The sequence below is a fragment of the Natrix helvetica genome, assembly GCF_964273705.1.
Source record: "Natrix helvetica genome assembly, chromosome: 3".
NCBI classification, from domain to species: Eukaryota; Metazoa; Chordata; class Lepidosauria; order Squamata; family Natricidae; genus Natrix; species Natrix helvetica.
In genome coordinates, this window is record NC_138549.1 from 156,659,433 (window position 1) to 156,681,827 (window position 22,395).

General features: G+C 40.8%; 1 protein-coding gene across 4 annotated transcripts in view; it reads right to left on the reverse strand.

Moving 5' to 3' along the window:
- The window catches only part of NFATC2 (nuclear factor of activated T cells 2), a 173,663-nt gene that overhangs the window by 94,604 nt on the left and 56,664 nt on the right, over positions 1–22,395 (reverse strand). For all 4 annotated transcript variants that reach the window (XM_081949660.1, XM_081949663.1, XM_081949661.1 and 1 more), the window contains exon 6: positions 5,183–5,323. In XM_081949660.1, the coding sequence (XP_081805786.1) occupies positions 5,183–5,323 (141 nt within the window). The remainder of the gene's footprint in view (positions 1–5,182; positions 5,324–22,395) is intronic.

The following is a 22,395-nucleotide window of genomic DNA, read 5'->3' on the forward strand; positions in this document are numbered from 1 at the left end:
TTGTTGCTCCCCAGAAACAACTAAACAACGAGGTACACATATTTATATTTATATCTTCAATTATGCTTTGATGTGATGGACTCTATAAGAATCCAGAACCAGGCACCAAATTGATAAAAGGGTTAGGTCAGCCTTACAACTGCCTTAATTTCTGTCCATTAAGATCCACATGGCTGATTAGCTATGAAAAATAAAACTAATAATTCCCTTTCGAAATTCTGATTAGAGCTCTTAGTCCCTTCCCCACTTTTCCTTTAAAGCTGTGATGGCGAACCTATCGCACGCAGAGCCTTCTCTGTGGGCACGAGTGCCATTAACCTAGCTCAGCCAGCTGGTCGTCAGGTTTTCGAGGTGCGCATGTGCACCGTCCAGCTGGTCATCGGTTTTCCGGTGCTCTGGGGTACGGACATGTGCATGGGCGGGCGCACACCTTCCCGTTTGGGCACTCTGTGCCTAAACGGTCCACCATCACTGCTTTAAGGCATCAGTATTATGGCAGACAAGCTAGTTAATATTCTGATGAGCGTGTACCGTATTTTTCAGAGTATAAGACGCACCGGAGTATAAGACGCACCAAGGTTTTGAAGAGGCAAATTAAAAAAAAAAGTTTTTGCACTCTGCAAACCTCCCAAAAATGGCCCGTTTTTCGTGAAAACAGGCTCCAGGGGGTACCCCCCCAAAAGGAGTAAAAAATGGCCAGGTTTTTTTTGTCAAAAAAATTGCATGCATAGCCTTCAAGAGGCTTATAGAGTGCTCCTGGGGACTGGGGCGGGGGCAAAATTGAGCAAATAATGGCCCATTGTTCACTCATTTCTGCCCTCCCCAGCCCCCAGGAGCACTCTGAAAGCCTCCTACAAGCTATGCATGGCCATTTTGATGAAGGGGGCGGGGTTTCGGGAGGCAAAAAATGCTGTATTCAGTGTATAAGATGCACCCAGATTATCAGCCTCTTTTTTGAGGGAAAAGGGTGCGTCTTATATTCCGAAAAACACGGTATATTTCCTGTATCTCTTTGCATGACATGAGGAAACATAAGCTACTTTTATAAATTGAAGAAAAGTTGGAAAGTCGAGCTGAAGATTCCTTTCAGAAATCTCTGTTATGACCACTGAGGCTTTCACATTTTTCTTCAAAGACCATGGACTGACTTCTACAAATTGTAAAGTTTCAACCTGGAATACAAAGGAAGAGGAGGGACCATTAGGCCTCTTCCCAAAGGTCCTTTTTCAAAAGGCAACTGGACTTTCTTTGTTTTTCCTTGAAGACATTTTGCTTCTCACCCAAGAAGCTTCTTCAGTTCTTCAGAAGAACTTCTTGGATGAGAAGTTAAAACCTCTTCAAGGTAGAACCAAGAAAGTCCAGTTGCCTTTTGAAAAAGCACCTTTGAGACAACCATGACCTGGATGGCTAATATTTATCTCCATAGATATTAGGCCTCCTTCTCTTTTCTTTTGAAACTCAAAACAGAAATGCACAGGAATCCTCTTTGGACACTTCTGAATGTGAACTATTTCCTGAGAAACTATAAAGCTAAAAGTAGCACCTTGCTGTCAACTGGTCCTTCCAGGTAACAAAACCTTTGCAGTAATCCATTAGGGGTGGGGATGCTAAATTCCTATCCTCTGTGATTACCATTGTTTCAACTGTTGCACTGCATATTTAACAAAAACAATGAGTCCCTCCTAGAGATTTTTTTTAAAGGTCAGATATGATTCAGATCAGAAATCAAAGCAACTATTCAAAGCAAGCAACATAAAAGAAAGGGAAGGTATAGTAAAGATACAGTCCAAAAGACATGTATATCAATATACGTAAGGATTCAGCAACTCATAACCCCAGGACTAAATTTGCAGTTGCTATCATGAAGACTATGATTTGGAGGGAAGAGCAATGGTAGTAATAGCAATAGCACTTAGACTTATATACCGCTTCATAGTGCTTTTACAGTCTTCTCTAAGTGGTTTACAAAGTCAGCATATTGCCTCCAACAATCTGGGTCCTCATTTTACCCATCTTGGAAGGATGGAAGGATGGAAGGATGGAAGAACCTTGAACCAGTGGGATTTGAAACTGCCAAACTGCAGCTAGCAGTCAAAGCATATGGTATGCCCAAATATGGAAGGGAGAATACTGCTTCCCTTTTGCCTTTCAGCCCCACTATTTATCAGCAAAAATGCAACATGAAATTAAATATATAAATATATGCAATTATCAGTTGCAAAGGAACAAAGGCAGGAAAGAGAACAACTCTGTGATATGGGAAGTCAGTCAATGGCTCAACAAATTTGGAGAGAGAGGGAGGGAGGGAGGGAGAGAGAACACGCACAAACACATACAGACACACAAACTGCAGTGGCTGGGCTCCATTCTTGACCTCCATTCTGTACTTCCTCCCTTCTTTCCTCTGCTTTAACAAATGTAGTCTTGACAATCTTAATTTGTGCCATGCCTTACTATGAAAAAATATGTCCCAGTGTCAGAGCTGGAGCTTCTATTTATCTACTGGAAATTTAATATTGGCTTTCTAAGCATGGATGCCCTTATTCCCATATACTCCCCTCTCCATTAATGTTACTGGGGAATTTCTTCAAATTGGGAGCAGTGTTTTCAACTTGTACTTGGCTGCAATTGGGGCAGAAGACACTTCCAAGAAATGATAAGCTGCTATTCTGTTACATTGTGCTGGGATCCGCAGCTTTGAAGACCCCAAAAGCATCAGTGGTCACTGTGAGATATTAAGGACCAGAAATGGATCTTGGCCTGATCCAGCAGGGCCAAAGATCCATATCATTTCCAAAACAGAAATGTACATCGAATAAAAATCTAGTTCATTACTTAAGGGTAGTAATATCAACTCTGATTAACTCTTCCTAAATGCCCAATATGATTTTTGTCATACAAGATCATATGAATCTCTAACTAAATACTTAATTCATTGAATTATCACTTGAAGTACAGCATTTGCACTATACTTCTGGTTTTGTTTTTTCCCAATGCAAAGCCATAGGTTCAACAGAGAGATCCTCCATCCCCACCCCCCTTGTATTACAGTACTGGTAAAAGCTGAACAATTTGAATATTGTTCAGCTGTTCTGATCCTCCTGCAGGAAATCCAGCTATGTGGTCACTTAGAGTCAGCAGCAACTTGATGGCACATAATCAATCAATCCATGATCATGGTGATGACAGCAATTGCTTGTCAGGACCTGCAAGATGGCAGACTTGGCATTCAGTTGAAGTGCTGCCTCGGGTGCCCACAAAAGAGAAAGGCCTTCTACCCCTTGATGCTGCCCCCAGTCATCTTGCAGATTTTGACCTCTTTAGGGAGACTGCAGGAACAAGAACTCATGACCCATTTACACAGATATCTCAGTGAGAATTCATTTACAGAGATCCATCATCAAAGCAAATCTATTGTTCTTAGTCACAATTACATTTCTTCGTTTTCGTTTCCCAGTTTCTACTGACTAACAATCCGTTCTTCTGACTCATGCATAGCCCACTGAAATTCTTGAAATATTTCTACCTCAAAAGTCTCATTTGGGAGTAAAAGGTTCATTTGGGAGAAAATTCTTGCACAGACATCTGTAAGGGATCACCGTGTAAGCATACTACTGAATGTATAATTTTAACACTAGTCACCTCAGATTGCCATCTTCTATATGTGTTACTACAATAACCACTTTCCTTTGGTAATGTGCAGTGGTGGGATTCAAATAATTTAACTACCGTTTCTCTGCCCTAATGACCAGCTGGCTCAGTGGTGATGTGACTGAGGGGGGTGGCCAACTCAACGTTACTCATGTTGATGGGCGTTTCACCTTAGCTGTTACAATGTAATAAGGGTTAACCAGAGAGGCAGGGCAATAAAGATTAGGCTAGAAACAACACCAGAATGTTTTCTTCCTGCCTTCCTTACAGGATTAGCCCTGTAAAGTGGAAAAAAACAAAAAACAAAATGAGATTTCTTCCAACAACTGGTTCTCTGAACTGCTTAGAAAGTTAACAACCAGCTCTCCCAAATAGGTGCGAACTGGCTGAAGCCCACCACTGGTAGTGTGACAACAATTTGATGCATTCAGCCTTTGCAAAGACTGCCATATATCATATGCTGTAAAATTAGACTCCTAGTAACCCAATGGTTTCTTTCAGAATTACTTATCTGAGCTGTGCAACCTGCAGAAGAATGGGGAAGTGATTCCAATATCTTCACAAGTTCCATACAATGAAATTCCCTCAATAGACATTCCCTGCCTTGGATTAATGTAACGCCCTTTGTGCACAACAACAGAGAGGTGTTGAAATTACTGTTTCCAAATGAACTAGCCAACATGGCTGACAACGTTAGTTGGATTGCAGTATTTCCAAAACTGGTGGACACCAGATTGAGAAACAATAGCCTAACCTACCTCCCAGGGAGAACTTCAGGCTATAGGTAGAATGTTTGCATTTGGAAGAAAGGAAAAAACAAACCTGAAAGGAATCAAGGCAACTTTTGGTAGAATTTATTTCTGACTTTGACATGGAGCTAGGGTTTGCCATGATGGAAAGGCTAGCAAGTGGTAGCATCTAGAATATCTTGAAAAACCTTAAAATACAGTGGGTTGGGCCAAATTACTTGGGGCAGGCGCCACTATGAAAATCGCAAGGCTCTAGGCTACACTAGAAAGTAAAAACTGAACGCTATAGCAAACTGCATACTTCTATTTGGTTATGGAAGTTATGGATATGTTCATATACTGTAATCTTTAGTAATTGAACTCAACCTGGGGGAGTCTTTACCTTGTACTTTGATAAGACATTGTGAGAGGCAGAGAAGACACCAAGGACAATTTCCACCCCTTAGAATTATAGAGCTGGAAGTGATCTATGAGATCGTCAAATCCACCCCCACTGCCCACCACAGAATTCACTACACTAACTCATGATCATCCAGATTCCAGTTGAAAATCTCCAATCTCTTTGTTCAGCTTTGGTTGCTTGGTGCTAAAAATGGGATACTAAGCTACCATACTGCCTTGCTGTTTCTTTCTGACTGCCTTAGTGAAAAGAATTATAATAAAAGAGCTTCCTTACCTACAGTTGCAGGCCCTATTTTAACATTATTTTTAAGATCGGGTCCTTCAAGGCATGGCTTTCCTTAATCAGCCACATGAGAGAAAGAATGAAAAGGATGCCATACCTGGTGTCTTCTCTGTGAAGATGACTTTGGATTCTGCTGTAAAGTTCTGGCCGGTTAAAATCATTTGCTGTCCACCGTATACAAGGCAGGTGTCCACATCTTGTCTTTCAACCATTGGAAGTTCATGAGCCGACCGTTGGGCTATGGACAAAATACAGACTGGAATTAAATTAAATCTTTTTTTAAAAAATGGGAAATTTCAGAAGTACCCACAGGTTATATTTTATCAATATTGTCATTTTATCACTGTCAAAGAACTTATCTGGAAGACTCTTTTTTTTTCTTTTTATGACCCTGTGATCCCTTTTATTGGGGTGGAGTCAGGGCAATTGGATGGAGCTGAGAGTTTACTGGCCAGATGCCCTTCATGACACCTATATGGAGTTTGCAGCAGATATTATCTCTTTGCATCCCGATAAATATCTATTGCTGTCTAGGACTGAACTCTCAGCCTTCCAAGTGGAAGGCAAGCATCTTCACCACTAGGCCACCCTGCCACTCATCTGGGGTTTTTTTCAATTAAGGGCTTAAAAATAAAAGAGGAAATATAAATATGTACAGAAATAATAATTAGGAACTGATTCCAGAACTACAGCTCTACTGGCTTTACTACTTGTCTCTAACAAACAAGAACTCAGAACTGGAATCAGCCCATGTTTCATTCCAAGCCAATGGCCAAATATTCAATTGTACATATGTTACAATCATGAAACTTAAAATTGCCACCTGCAGACTCAATTTCAATCCATAGGCCCAAATTCTTTACAGTGAGCTTTACAGTTCCATTCCGAGATGGAACAGGACAACTTTTCAATCAGCTAAGTAGCTAGAACATACTTTATCTCGTATTTCACTGGGATAAGTGAAAGCAGAGGAATCTGAGACAGGAAGCTAAATTGCAGGAAAAGGTGTTGTAGAAAGTCCAATGGCTTCTCCTTGTAAGGCAACTTTGATGTACATTTAAAAGGTGTGAAGCATTCTATATAGCACTTTTGCATTTAACCCCTCTGCCTTTGCAATACAATCTTTCAAAGAGAAAGAAAGGATTGGAAAGAGGTAGAGAGAGTGTGACTGAATTCACAGATTCAAACTAGCCAGGCAAACTTTGAGCTTCAAATCCCTTCTTACTTAAATTCACAGAACAACCAACAAAGACCCTTAACAATTTATCTAGACCAAACTCTTGACATAAGGAAAGACATCTTGCTCACGAAAAGTCCATCCACAGCATAATAAAGATCTAGCTAGTTTCCTTGCTGGACTATTCCTTGTAATAATGAAATTTTCAGAATTTCACCAGATTGTTTTGGGTTCTTTTTCTTTCACCATTGAAACAGCTGGAAAAAATCAAATATTTTCTTTGGGCTGTTCCTAATACCTCTCAAGCTGTTGTTTAGATTAAGTGATCTGAAAGTTCAAGATCTGAATTCTCAAACTCCTGAATTTTGTTCAACATCTTAATAATCTCCTTAACTATCTACTTGTCTTGATTTGTGGATTGCACACTAATTTGTGCAGCCCTTCTGCTTAAAGATGGCCATTTCCTATCACTGCTGCTTGAAATGAACAATAGCTAAAGAATGTCTCCAAAATATGCCACCGGCAAACATTCTTATTAGAGCTACCATCACTTGGCCTACAGTTTGTACACTGGTGCATAAAACTGATGACAAACTCTTCACAATTTCTCCATTTGAAAGTTTAATCATGCCCAGTTTTTAAAGGAAGTGACAGCAGTAGCTTTCTAAATGATGAGCAGGAAATGAGAACTACATTATGAGCAGAGTAGATGTGCTAACCTCCCAACTTACAGTGGCTACTAGAGAGTAGAGATAATGTAAAATACTGTCTAGATATTTTTAATGAATGAAATGTATAATTTCTAGATAAAACTATGGGTTGGAATATAACTAACTGTTTTCAAACATTTCTTTAAGTATTGTACCAGTAAGAGAGAATATTGGAGGGGTCCTTGATGTTCTCTCAATTTAGTGGGCTTGCCCACTAGAATATAAATTGAGAGCAAACCGCACTCTTTACTAGCACCAATGATGATACCTAGTTTGGGTAATGAAACGTCTACAAGTAAACAACCAAACTCAGAGAGCACTGAGGGCCATTCATTTAGATAGTCTATATGGAAACTCTCAATCATCCAGGTCATAGTTGTCCTAAAGGTGCTTTTTTTGTCAAAAGGCAAGCGTATTTTGCCTTTTGAAAAACCTGTGGTGATGCAGTGATTAAAATCCAGTATTGCAGGCTAATTCTGCCGACTGCCGGCAGTTTGTTACTGACCGGCTCAAGGTTGACTCAGCCTTCCATCCTTCCAAGGTCAGTTAAAAGGAAGACCCAGATTGTTGGGGGCAATATGCTGACTTTGTAAACTACTTAAAGAGGGCTGTAAAGTACTGTGAAGTGGTATATAAGTCTAAGTGCTATTGCTATTGCTATTAATTAGGAATTCTCTTTAAAGAGACCTTTTTTAAAAACTGACATAGAAAGAAACTGGATTTTATGTTTTGGGAATGGCTTCCATGTTTAATCTAAAAGCTGATATTCAAGCTTGAATACATAAAACATAAAATAATAGCAGAATTAAGCTAGATCAGAACTGCCTTTTGACTACAGGGCCATCTTTCTGAATATCTCTGACCAGGATTGTTGTTTTTTGCCTCATTGCTGCTAACCCTTTAGGTAACAGACAGCAAGATTACACTGGGAGAAGAGGTCTGTTGTTGGTTATGTGTACTTTGATGCAGTCTGATGATATCCAGTTATATTGGATAATAATAATCTATAAATATTTTGTTTGTGTTGATATGAGTTGCTCAACACATCTAGAGAACATCATGTCTTAAATTTCTGCCTGAAAAAAGTTTTTGCTCTGAGCCTATTAAATTTAATTTCTTGTAACAATCACAAAAGGATTTCCAAACTTAAATTTGGAACAAAGGTTTATTGCAGACATGAAACTCAGTACAGTTCTATTACTAAATGCATATATATTAAATTTCAGAGAACTAGCAGAATATCTATTAATATTCAGTGGGCTGCACCCATTCCCCGGGTGATTAAAATTAACCTCAAATTATAGTTCAGAAGTGATCACAGTAATTTGTCAATGCGGGACATGTTTCTTCTTCTCTTTTTAACTTATTGCGCTTCATTCTTTATTATTCACACAGCTGGCCCACAAAGCTGCCAGTAGTTTATGCCGAGATTACTTTCACAGAAGTTGCTTATTTCTTCCACATGGTATGTATGATTAATCATTCTTTGTAAACAGTAACTGTCCTGATGAGTTAATAATTGGATTTACCACAAAACAGAAGATTTATGGTTCTGAAAAGACAAGGTTAAACGATATCTAAAAATAAATAAATAAATCCAGCTACAATATTCAAAAGTTTAAATGGTGTCTTGAGAATATCTTTATAGAGCTAATTCTGAGTTTAGAAAGTTCTGGAGAAAATTTCAGTGTAGTTCCAGTCATCGATCTATCCACGCCATGATCAAAGTTTTAAGGTTAAAGAAACAAAGATTGTATTCACAGTAATGCACTTTCACTTTCATTGTACTAAGATGTTCATATTTTTGTTTAACTTCACTAATAAGAAAGAGAGAGTTAAAAGGAGTGTAACTGGCAAAGGAGGAACTTATAGCCAGCAGAAACTGAGTGCCTTCCAAGACCATTAAGACACTGGACAACCATTTGTCTGAAATGCTATAGGGTCTCCTACTTAAGCAGGAAGTTGGACTAGACTCCAAGGTTGGTTCCAGCTCTATTATTCTATATTCTATGTTCTACCCATGGTTTTCAGAAAATGTTTAGGGTTTAAAATAAGATTCTCAACTTGCAAATATTCTTATTCTTAGATTCAGGTTTGCCTCAGTATCTTGTCGGAAATATTTCAGTGAGATATCTTTTACTAGCTCAAGCTAGATGGTTTAGTTATGGTTTCCCTTGAAGGGGGAAATCCTTTCCTAAAGACACATAAAAAATGTAGAATTACAAGAGTAAGCTGCAATAATTTATTTATAATAATTCTCACTCTAGTTGAAAGAAGCCAACCTGCCAATCAACCTACAAGTGCTTTTCTTTGTGTGTCTTCTGACAGATACTGGGTGGGTAATGACTGGAGAAAGAACATTTGTCACTGTGGAATTCCTTCTGCAAGACTTGCTAGATGCCTATATTGTTATCCTTTCAGAATTAGGCAAATGTCTTTCCCCCTAAGCTTTTAAAACTATTTTAAATTAATTTAAAACCTGGCTGATCCAATATTGACGTGCATTCAAATGCATCTTGTTTGATCAAAATAAACAAAAGTATACAAATAAATGTATACATTATGTATGTATGTTTGTGTATGATATACCAAGAAAGTTATTAAAATATTATTTAATAAACTAAATCAAAATATTCTTATGGCTTTTGAGAGCTACAATGACACATGTCTACAATGAAAAGTAGTGAGTATACAGCTTGTATAACAGTGTAAATGTGCTGTCCCCTCAAAATAATGCTACACACAACCATTAATGTCTAAACTGCTGGCAAAAGTTATACTTAAATATTTACAAAATGTGAAGGTGTGTATCTACTTCTGTGATATATTGTATAAGAATATTCACAAGATACAGAAAGCAGCCTTATGACAACACACACAATGTATACTCAGATGTCTTATCAATAAAATTAGATTATTTTGACCAAATTATATACAATACAATACAATACAATACAATACAATACAATAGTAGAGTTGGAAGGGACCTTGGAGGTCTTCTAGTCCAACCCCCTGCCTAGGCAATATAATTGGTCTCATTCAACATTTCCCCACCTTTGCAACTTCCAGATTGTGTGCACTCTCAGAATTCTCTGCAATGGCCATACTATCTGAAGGACTTTGGGAGTTTAGCCTCATCTGCAAGTTTGAATGGCTTTCCACATATTCAAACAAGCATCGTTCTACTTAAAGTTTGTTTCGGTGCAGGCACTAAGAACTGAACCTGGAAGTTTCTACAGTCAAATATGCATTCTGTCATCAAATTATGGTCCATGTTCAAAGTGCAGATCTCTCAGAGGTGCTACTCTCAGGAAAACCAAGGCAACAACATTAGCACTTAGACTTATATACCGCTCCACAGTGCTGTAAGTGTTTTACAGAGTCAGCATAGTATCCCCAACAATCTGGATCCTCATTTTACCGACCTCGGAAAGATGGAAGGATGGAAGGCTGAGTCAACTTTGAGCCAGAGAGATTCAAACTGCTGGCAGTTGGCAGAATTAGCTTGCAATACCACATTCTAACCACTGCACCACCATGGCTTCTAGATGCTTATTTCATGAAGACGGATCAATATCTTTAGAAAAGAAGCAGACATTTGATCCATCAGGAAAATTCCTTCATACCAAGTCATTATTTAGGCCAGGGCTTCTCAACCTGGGAGCCACAATGTTGTCACAGGGGGTCTTGAAGAAATGTTATGGTTTAAATCTTAAATCTTGGGTGTCTGTGGCCATGGTCCACAGCCACAACAGGTATTTAAAGTGGGTCCGTGATGAAGAAAAGATTGAGAACTACGGATTTATGCTCTGCATGTATGTCAGTGTTCACGGGAGGCAAGACTGAGGATGGGCTGATGCAGTTAATGGTCAGCCAATGTCACTAATTTGTTGTGCCCATCAGCCCTCACTCAGCAGGGAAAGCAATCAATGTGCAAGATACAAATAGAAATGAAAACATAAAAAGCCAGCTTTAAACGTCTGTAATGCATAAAACATACTAATAATAAAATCATGAAAAAAGGACTTGTTGGCCCTGTTACACCTAACCACATTTTGGACAACAAATTTATTTATTTCTTCTTTTCTACACTGCCAAGGCAAAGAGAAACGCCTTGTGTGAATCATAGTTGCCCCTACCAATCCGGAGAGAGCAAACTTTCACTATTTTTCAGCTCACAGGAGGAAAAAAAAAATACTTAGCAAGATTTACTCCAAATAATCTATGCTCTGGAACATGAACAGCCATACAAGCATGCTACATATACGCAAACTCAACATTTTGGAGACATACAAATATAGCAAAGACAGGACAAGGAAGTAGATACTGTAAGGGCAGAACAAAATGAAATTCAATTTAATATAATTTTAATTTATTTGCAACCCTGGTGGCTGACCTACAAATATTTTTTAAAAATTTGTTAAAAACTGAACTTTATTAGGAAGTGATAAACTATTAGGAACATAGAGATTTGCCTTAGATCAGGGTTAAGCAAGGACACAAATACTCCCATGGCCCATGGCCACCACTTTCAGCCTAATTCCAAACATTTTCCATGAGACAGCAACAACTTAAGACCTTGGTAACATGTCCCCGTTCATTATCTGCAGTCTGCTTCTTGGGAGACAGAAAAGAGAGTCCAAAATAGGAAGAAAGTGGAAAGAAAGGAAGTATTAAGAGAAAGAATGGCTAGCCTCATATATATATATTTGGCTTGTTTGCGCCAATTTTCTCCTATATCATGCAGCCATTGTAGGATTTACCATGTTTCCTCGAAAATAAGACAGGGTCTTATTTTGAACCCTCCTCCCCTCCCGAAATAAGCACTTGGCCTTATTTTCAGGGAGGTCTTATTATTTTTGGGGTGAAGGAGACGGCGAGCGTGGTCACCTCATGGCTGCTGCTGTTTTGCGATATATTCTGCATTCTAACCAATTAAAAAAAATGTAGGGCAGGTTTGGGCAGACTAGAAGAGACTAATGTATATTTGAAAAGGGGTTATATGAGATAATTATATTGGCATAGACTGATTCAGGGTGGATGGATAAGCTGTCTTGATCCTTATTCCTAGGGCTTAGGAGTCAGTAAAATTTAGACTTACAATTTCACATGCTCCTTCTCTTCCCCTCAGGGGTTGGCACTTCATATAACTATTACAGTTTAAGAGCTCTGTACATAACACCATTGAGTTATCTAGTTGGGGTGTTTATTTTCAATAACAACAGCCACCAACATAATGCTAGGTAATTTCTGCTAATGAAGCATTCACCATTACCATAGATTACTAACCTTCTCTTTTTTACAGACTAAAAACAACTAATTCATAATCTTACAGGCTAGATGGATGACTTATCATTTCTAGAGAATAGTTAAAGTTACTGTAGATGAGACATAAGCAGAAGTTTGCTTCTGAATATCATCATCTTCGTTTTGACCCCATAATCCCTTCCGGGGTGGAGTCTGGGCAAATGAATGGAGCTGAGTGTTTACTGGCTGGATGCCCTTCTTGTCGCCAATGCAGAGATTTGTTCAGCAGATATATTCTCATTGTGCCCAGAGAGAGAAATATCTGCCTCTACCCAGGATCGAACTCACAGCAGAGGTGGGTTGTTGCCGGTTCGGCGTGGATCAGCCGAACCAGTAGCAGCGGCAGTGGGAGTTTCCTCCCTCCCGCACATGCACAGAAGCATCACGCATGCGTGCAAGCATGTGCGTGAGTGCTCCCGAACCAGTAGTAAAAAAATTAGCAACCCACCTCTGACTCACAGTCTCCTGATTGTGAGATAAGAGCTCCATCTCTAGGCACCACCCCTAACTTTTTTTCTGAATATATTTATTTTATTTTTGGAAATCCATGAGTTCTATCCCGGTAGATAGAATGGACTCCTTCATTCCCTGTTTCAAAGAGCAGACATCTGTTCCAGCACATTTAAATCCAGACGTTTTAATCAAAACATTGGAACATCAAATTGGCATGTCTGTTTCAAAGTAATGGTGGTTTTATCAAATTTTTGAAATGGTAGGCGGTACTAAGTGTTTCCCCGTTTCTTTCGTCTCACAGCAGCCTACTCAAAGAAGATCAAAGCGGTGTAAGGTTTTTCTCAAATGCTGATGATTTGATGTAACACTTCTTGACTGAGCATGTGATTATGAAATATTGCAAATTTATATGGTCAATTTAGGAAACGCTACCAAGGAAAATCAATGTCTATGGAGAAAATCAATGTCTATGGAAAAATGCTTCGGGGCATTTTTTTTTCTTTTGAAAAAAAAAAAAAAAGAAGAGCAACAGTTTGGGCCATCCTGGTTTCTTTTATTTTTATTTCAGTCTTCCCCCCCCCACCCCCCCATTGAGGAAGGACAAATACTAACTGAATTTTAGATGGCAAATACCAGTTGCCCCACCACACATCCTTAGCGCGAGAAAAACCCAAATTCTCTCCCAGAAAGGAATGAGTGTAAAGTTCTTCCACATCTTGAAATGAGATAAAGTAACAGTTAATCAATCATTCACATAAAACCAATGCTATCTGTGTGAACTTCCATGTCACAGCTTCTAGCATGGGAACTATCACACAATTACCCCACAATGTATTGAATGCGAACTACATTGTCCATTGGCTAGGCAGAAACCTCTCTTCTTCCCTAGTATATACAAGTATTGGATTCATCCTTGGAACTCAGTTTCCTCTTGAATCTAGGCTCTAAAGATGGATTTTCATAGAAACCATAGAATCATAGGACTGGAAGGGACCTTGGGGGTCTTCTAGTCCAATACCTTTCCCAGGTCAGAAGTCCTTATACCAGCGATGGTTAACCTTTTTGGTGCTGAATGCTTAAAGTGCACACATGCACGTGCCCCAATCCCCAAAATGCAATGCAAGCACCCCCCGCGCATGCGTCCTGCCCCCACGCATGCATGCGTTTTCCCTATGCATGCGCCCAGCCACCTCTCCTGCATTCCTCCCTTCCATGCCTTCCCCGATCTCTGGAGTTTCTCCCCCCAGTGCACCCTAGCTTTCTCCTCCATTTCTGCCATGGAGAGGCACCTGCAGAGGGTGGAACCTGCTGAGATCAGGGATGGCACGGGAGGCAGAGGTGCACTGGGGGGGGGACCTGCAGAGATCGGGGAAGGCCCTGTCCCCACGCATGCACAGCAGAGACTTGAAGACCAGTTGGCCGGTGGGAAGTGCACAAACATGAGGGGTGGAACTGGGGTGGGATGACGGCTGGCGCGCTTGCAGAGAGGGATCTGCATACCACCTGTGGCACGCGTGTTATAGGTTCGCCATCACGGCCTTATACCATCCCAGACAAATGGGTGTCCAGTCTTTTCTTGAAAACCTCCAGCAATGGAACACCCACAACTCGGGGGGGGGGGAGCTGTCTTATTTATTAATCATTCTCACTGTCAGCAAAATTACCATTTTGTTCCCCTTCCCTGTCACAGCTCTTCAAATATTGAAGTATTGGCAGCCCTTGAAATAATGGAAGACGGCTATCATGTCTCCCCCGAGCCTTCTCTTCAGTAGGCTGTTCAGTTGTTAGGGGAGGAAGAGGATTATAAATCAGTCATGAGGCTCTCAGGACCTATAGTGCTTCAATGAAGTGGTCCTTATTTGTCCATAGCTGCCTCTATTTGTTTGAATGAGTCATACTGGCTACGTAGCAGCACTATCAAAACCAGCGCCTACTCCAACTATTGAAAGTAGAGATAGAAGTGCCATTCCTACGGAATAACTATACTATATAAAACAGATTCCAAAGGGGATTCTGGCTTCTATTTCTCTGCTTATCTTAGATTAGAAGGGATATCTTCTAATCTAAAAGCAGGGGAGGTAAAAGGAGAAGGGATTTTAATGGTCAAAGTAATGTTTGCTGGTGTATCAGAAATTAAAACTAGGGTGCAGCTAGGATTTCTAACAGGAATGTAAGAAGATTTTTTTTCTCTACCAGGACAACATCCAAAAAACTTACAATCTTATATCCAGCAATAGTTAACTAGATGCTTCTATGAAGTCTACAATACACAAGCAACAGGCCTCCCTGTGCTATTTCTACCCTCTTCCCACCCTCAACCTGCACCCATTATTCAAAGACTCAACTTTTATAACCTGCCATTTCCCACAAGTCATGGCTTTAACTCCCAGAACTGCAGGCAAGCATTAAAAGTAACAGAATAGACAAGACTAGACTCTTTCATATTTCAAGCAGAAATTCCAACAATAGGCGTGACAGTTGTTGTTGGCCGTGGATGATACATGGCCCACTGAATACGAGCCATGGCTCCCATGGTGGCAATCACTCTAGGATTAAGCTCAAGATAACTTTGCAATCTATATTAGGCTTCTCTTTCCTACTGTGTTTAAAGTGTGAACTCAAGAGAGTTAGGAATTCGGGAGCCCAATGAAAGCTCCAAGCTGATTAGAACTCTGACAGAATGTAGGTATCAACCTGGGGTGGGTTCCAGCTGCTGCTACTGCCAGTTCGCTCAGGGCCGTGGTTAGTGTGCATGCATGCTTGATGTGCACTATGCGCACATGCACAATGCTAAAAAATGCTTATGCAAGAAAACAAGATGGTGGTGCCTATGGCACTGCTGAGAGAACCGATTCAGGGGCGTGGCAGGCTGAGTTACTACCAACTCGGCTGAACTGGTCCGAACCATTAGGAACTCACCTCTGGTGTCAACTCTGGTGAAGCTGACTTGAATGGAGCCAAATTGGAGCTTCAGTGTTGCCACACTGGAGCTAAGGAAAAGGGAGGGGGGATTAGAGATAGAGGGGGTTGTGTAGCCAAAATAAAATACTTTATTTCAATCAAAGACATTCTCACACCTGGACCATAGAAGGAGCAGTGAGGTCATCAGACAACCATACAGCATCTTGATTGGACCACGTGACTGGTTGCTTGGGCTTGTGGGAAAACTTTCTCTTTTAATTAGGTGAAAACCACAGGAACCTTCAGAGTCGGTTTTCACCAGATTTGTGAACTCGCCTTGATGTTTTGCTTGCTGTGGGACTATTGGACACCTTACAACAGGGGTGTCCAAACTTGGCAACTTTAAGACTTGCATCCCACCACTAGATCTAAGGCAGCATGTGAAACCATACCTCCTCCATGGAAAAATCACCCTTCACGGAATCGGCCCCTGGCGCCCAAAAGCTTGAGGGCCACTGTTTTACAGGGCTGAAATACAGGAAGTCCAGGACTGAGACTGTCTGACTTAAGGACACCCGTAGATGCAAACAGGCGACCTATTATTAAAAATGGCAGATTGCTTTCTTCTTTCTCTAGTCAATGAAGCATTGAAGCCATACAATGTTTACAGCAGGGGTGTCCAAACTTGGGAACTTTAAGACTTGTGGACTTCAACTCTCTCCACCCCTAGAATAACAATGTATTTTTGTTCCTGCTATAATAATTTTCCTCCTATGCAAACAACATTCATTTATGGAAAATACTTCCATTTGCATCTATACTATTGATTTTCATAGTAAACAATGTACCTAAGCTTGCTTGAGAGAGAGGCTTAATGGAAGAGTTATTGAAGTAGCATGAATGCAATTTGAGGAAGGAAGGAAGGAAGGAAGGAAGGAAGGAAGGAAGGAAGGAAGGAAGGAAGGAAGGAAGGAAGGAAGGAAGGAAGGAAGGGCATTGATCTTGAGAAAAGTTACTGAAAATGGACAGCCCTTGTAATGCCCTGCCTGAAAACAGCAGGCTGATGAATCTTCTAAGAATCCTCAGAATAGTTCGTTGTTGCTCTTTAACTAGACTTCTGTTGCCAATCTCCCAGTTGGCTTTCTTTGTTGCAGGAAAGCTGCAGAAGGTTTGCCAAGATGAAAACATTCTTTCCACCGCCCTTGCAAATATGCCACATATCATAAATGCAGGCTATCTCAATTTTATTGGAAAAGAGGAGGGGAGAAAAATTTTAAAAGGGGAAACTTCCAAGGGGGTTGTTTCAAAAGAAGTGACTTAATCCAATTTCATCCAAATTAAGAAATGCCTTTGAAAGTAAATTAGAGACATGTCAACATTAATCCCATAAATCTTGAGAGAGGAATTTTTTTAAAAAGGTATCTTTGCTCCGATAATAGTACTGAATATCTGCAGAAGGAAAATATAAGACCTAAAAGTCCTGCTAGTTCAGACCACAGGATTATGATATGCACCATTCCCTTCCCACTGTGGTTACCAGATACTGTGCTCCCATCATGTCATTCAAAGATTCAGGTGTGGTCCTCAGTAGAAATTAGGCAGTTCTCATTTACCCTAATTGATAGCAGCTTTTCGGGGTTTCAAACTAAAGACTTCCTTAGGGGTGTTTGAGATGTTTTTGTAATCCTCCCTCATTGTTTGACTCAAGCAATGTTTCCCTTTTTGTTGCTTTGGCAACAAATCTTCTCCCTTTTCATCAAGGGTCATCATCTTTACTCTCGACACATCATGTGTTCTTGTTCAAACATTGCACCTTATCTTTCAGCTATTCAAGGAAAATGATTTCTTTCACTCCATATTGCTGCCAGATTTCTGAGAAAAATCTACACAAAGAGATTCCTTTGGAGACATCATTCATCACAAATATCCAGCCGCAGGTAGACCTGCCCCATCTGTCTTCAATCAGCACCATCTGATTTAAAAGCAAAATGCTGAGCAAAATCTAATTTGGACAAAACTTGATTGATAGGTCAAGGTTGTAAAACTGGAGTGGGAAGTTGGAAAAAGCTCACAGAACATGGCAAGGATGAACAAATTCCATACTGAGACTATGAGGTGAACATGGATATTTTCATGTAATTGTTACGAATTAATCTCAGATCAAGAGAGTGTTTACTTTTTGCTTCCCATACAGGCAGCTTCTTAGTACATTACTTTATAATCACCCCGAGTTTATAATCCTCACCCTTTCAATTATGAAGGAGCACATCCCTTAAGACCCATGATGGGGAATACGACATCTCTACTCAAGTCGGTTCTTATTTCTTTGCAGCTGCTGATCTCCTTGGAGTTTTTAGATGCCTTGTGGCTAGCAACCACCAACTCAAGGGACTACAGTTAGTGGGAGCAACGAATGAGCTAACTAATAACCCTACTATTTCAGTGAGTTTTCTCCTGGGATTGACTTCTACAACACCAGTCCCTGAGTGGTTTGCTAGTAATGAGAATCCCTGTTTGTAAAGATACAACTTTACATATGTCAGAGTTCCAAGTAACATCCCCAACGAAAGAAGACTCCAAGGCCAGCACTTCCTCAAAGATCCATTTTATTAGAGATGCCATATTGGACATCTGGGAAAACCTGAATCTGAAAGATTCCAGCATTTTCCCACCCAAAAGAAAGTCCAAGTCCCTTCCCCCTGCATCCACATGTCCATCACATGGTCCAATCAATGCACTGTCCCAATTGGAGGTATGTCCCAGTCACGCCACTCCAGGTGCAGGCCGAATGTCCTTCGCTCTCTGAGAAAGGAATGTTATTTAGGCTAGATATCCCTGTGACTCCATGCAATCCCCCCTCCCAGTTTCCCACAGCACTAAATGTGGCAGCCCTGAAGAATCCAAGAAAAAGATGTCCTCCAGGGCTGACAACATACTGATGTGAGAAATTGGAGAGCTCTACTTGTTTTTCAATTCCACAGATAATAAATGCCTTTTGACCTTACAATCATGCTCACATGGCCCCCATCCCCATTCATCAAGTATAAGGAATGACAGTTCTGATCAACTATTTTAATGGGCTTGGCCACTCATCTCTAGCCAGCTTAAAGGTAATAAGGTAAAGGTTCCCCTTGAACATATGTGCTAGTCATTCCCGACTCTAGGGGGCGGTGCTCATCTCCGTTTCAAAGCCAAAGAGCCAGCGCTGTCTGAAGACATCTCTGTGGTCATGTGGCCAACACTGAAGGCAACACTGTTACCTTCTCACCAAAGGTGGTTCCTATTTTTCTACTTGCATTTTTACATGCTTTAAAACTGCTAGGTTGGCAGAAGGTGGGACAAATAACAGGAACTCACTCCGTTACGCAGCGCTAAGGATTCGAACCGTTGAACTGCCAATCTTTCTGATCGACAAGCTCAGTGTCTTAGCCATTGAGCCACCATGTCCCTGAAAGCTTGCTGTTCATCAAATATACTTATAGCAATGCTGTAACTAAGAAATATCATCAATACAAAGAATAAGGAGAAAATGTGCACATTTGGTGAACAGTTTTAAAATGTGGATTTCAGTGATAGGCTGAAGGGATGTGTATAATATCTCAGAAGAGGGATTATAAGATAATTATCTGCTGAAGAGAAAGTAGGAAGTCACCATAACATTTCCTCTTTCTTTCCCTTGGGCTTTTCTTTTGCTTTATGTAAAATTTTTACTAAATATCAATATTTTTTTAAAAAAGAATGTCAGTCAAAGCACCAAGATGCATACTGATACTATTAAACTATGAGTCCAAGAATTGCCCAAATGGGTCCAAGTTTGTAAGTGAGGGTATATGTTGTATGTGCATGTTTTAAGAAATGGTTAAATTCTTCATCCAATTTACAATGAACAGGCAGATTAACTAAAGGAAATCTCCACGGAAAGAGACAATCCAATTTTGATACCACATGCAAACCATAAGCAGTAACACATTGCCACCAACACACTTATAGATTGACTTATCAGGATACAACAGAAATAGAACATAAAAGTATATGGATCTTGTCCTCATCCAAGAAAACAAACACCAACAACTGATAATAAAACTTTTACAGATGATTCAATTGCAAACCTAACCCCATTTTAACAGGGTGCATCTCCAATACAAATGTGTCTTAGGGAAAGCATTTTGCTGTGATCAAAAAACCACAGAGCAGACCTTTCAAAGCCTCCTTACTCAGGTGGTTCATTGTTACACTAATATGTAGTGTATTGTACACTAATATCAGTCATACGATAAAAGATGTAAAAATGATTCGTTAAACTATGAAATCCCCAAACCACTGAGAAAGCTCAAGTTACTAACAAAAATACAATACAGGATGAGAAAAGATGGTCACGAGGGTAAGTTCTCCAAAAATGACTAAGCCTCCTTTGAGGTGCTTAGAATGAGGCTATGCCACAGGTCTCAACTCATCAAATGGACCCATAAATATTTTTAACATCCTCCTATCTCAAGGGAAGATAAAGTGGCGTATTTAAGAGGAGGCTCACCTGCCAGAAAGCCCAGGACATTATCCCCATGGAAAACATGACGGGAGAGTACACTATACTTTATGCATTGTTTAGATCAGCGGTCACCAACTGATGGTCCGTGAGAAAATTTTGGTAGTCCGCAGAAAAAATATTTGCATTTTTTATATTGCACTAAATCAAGGGTACTCAAACTATGCCTCCTGGGATGGATACATCTAATGAACATTTGTGTTGCTGCAGAGAGTCTCCCCCTTCAGTGTCTTTTTATGTGGGTTGGAGGGGGGCAGAAACTCCAACTTGGGGTCTGCTGCAGCGTCCTGGTGCGGAGCTTTGGGGGAAGGCTGGAGGGAAGTGCCGCTGGTGGCGACAATCTGGAGGACCTTGTACCAGTGGGACTGCATCATGGCCTGGAACTGGCTGACCATCTCAGCCTGCTGAGCCTCCAGGTACCTGGCCTTGCACTCCCGCAGGTCTTCCTTCTGCTTGGAAAGCTTATGCTCGTTGTCCTCAGTGAGGTGCTTCTATTGAGCCTCCTTCTCGGTCATATCTAATTTGAACTGAGCCAGCTGTTTTGCCAACTCTTTCTCGTGGTGGCTGCTTTAGCTCCAACAACTGCTTCCTGTTGGGGCCCTAAGGAGTCCAGGTAGGGAGGTGAGGAGTGGCTGGGAGAGGAGGGGCGAGTAGAGACTGGCGAGGTGCCCCTTGATGTGAGTGACATCGAGTTGGCCATGCCCATCCAGTCACATGACCACCTAGCCACACCCACCCAGCCAGTCATTAGGCAGTTCATATTACTGGTCTGTGGGATTTAAAATTATGAATTTAGTGGTCTCTGAGGTGTGAAAGGTTGGTGATCCCTGATTTAGATACGATTTTTAATGGAAATCCCTCTTCTCAACATCCACCTCCTTTTTTCCCTCTTTAATTGTGTCTAATCCTAAAGTCTAAATTGCTTGGAAATATACTGCTTGGAATTATAAAATGAATTCACAGTGAGAATTAGAAAACTCCCATATTTTTTTTAGTACCAGACAATCTTAGAGGCATGTGCACAAAATCATACTGAGCTACTTATTCTGGAAGAATGCTGCTACATTTGGGCATTCTTTTATAAGTCAGTGAGTTTGCAACATCTCTCTGTTAATGGTGCGATGCACCATTTTTATCTTCAAGTTCATAAGACAGTCCCAGATAAATAAGCATGCATCACACAGGATCAAAGCCCAAGCTCTTACATTAAGGATTAAAAGACAGGAAGTAAAAAGTGGTGGTTGCCTTTGGCAAGAGCTTAGCATGTTTCCCAGATTTAAAGGCTGTTCCTGAATGAAGAACAAGTTGTGTTCCCTAACTCTGTCTTTAATCCGACTTTGCATTTAAGTCAGAACTTGCACTTACAAATGGACTGCCTGTTACTCCAAATAGCAGATGGTATTCTCCCTTCGCGAACAGACAAAGGGCTGAAGCCATGCAATGGTTTCAGGAACCCTTGAAACTGCGCATTTTCAACCTACAGGCTGTCTTATCAGCCATTCCTGTAAACCAGGGGTGTCCAAACTTGGGAACTTTAAGACTTGTGGACTTCAACTCCCAGAATTCCCCAGCCAGCCATGCTGCTGGCTGGGGAATTCTGGGAGTTGAAGTCCACAAGTCTTAAAGTTCCCAAGTTTGGACACCCCTGCTGTAAACATTGTATGGCTTCAATGCTTCATTGACTAGAGAAAGAAGAAAGCAATCTGCCATTTTTAATAATAGGTGGCCTGTTTGCATCTACGGGTGTCCTTAAGTCAGACAGTCTCAATCCTGGACTTCCTGTATTTCAGTCCTGTAAAACAGTGGCCCTCAAGCTTTTGGGCGCCAGGGGCCGATTCTGTGAAGGGTGATTTTTCCATGGAGGAGGTATGGTTTCACATGCTGCCTTAGATCTAGTGGTGGGATGCAATTTTTTTTTACTACCGGTTCTGTGGGCGTGGCTTGGTGGGCATGGCAGGGGAAGGATACTGTAAAATCTCCATTCCCTCCAGATCAGCCAGAGACAGAGAATAGATGGGGGCAGGGCCAGTCAGAGGTAGTGATTTACCAGTTCTCCGAACTACTCAAAATTTCCACTACTGGTTCTCCAGAACTGGTCAGAACCTGTTGAATACCACCTCTGCTTGGATCTCATGCATCCCATTTGGATGGGGATTCAGATGGGGCTTGCGTGGCCCGATTCCTGGGGCTGCAGACCAGTGCCAGTCTGCAGTCCGGGA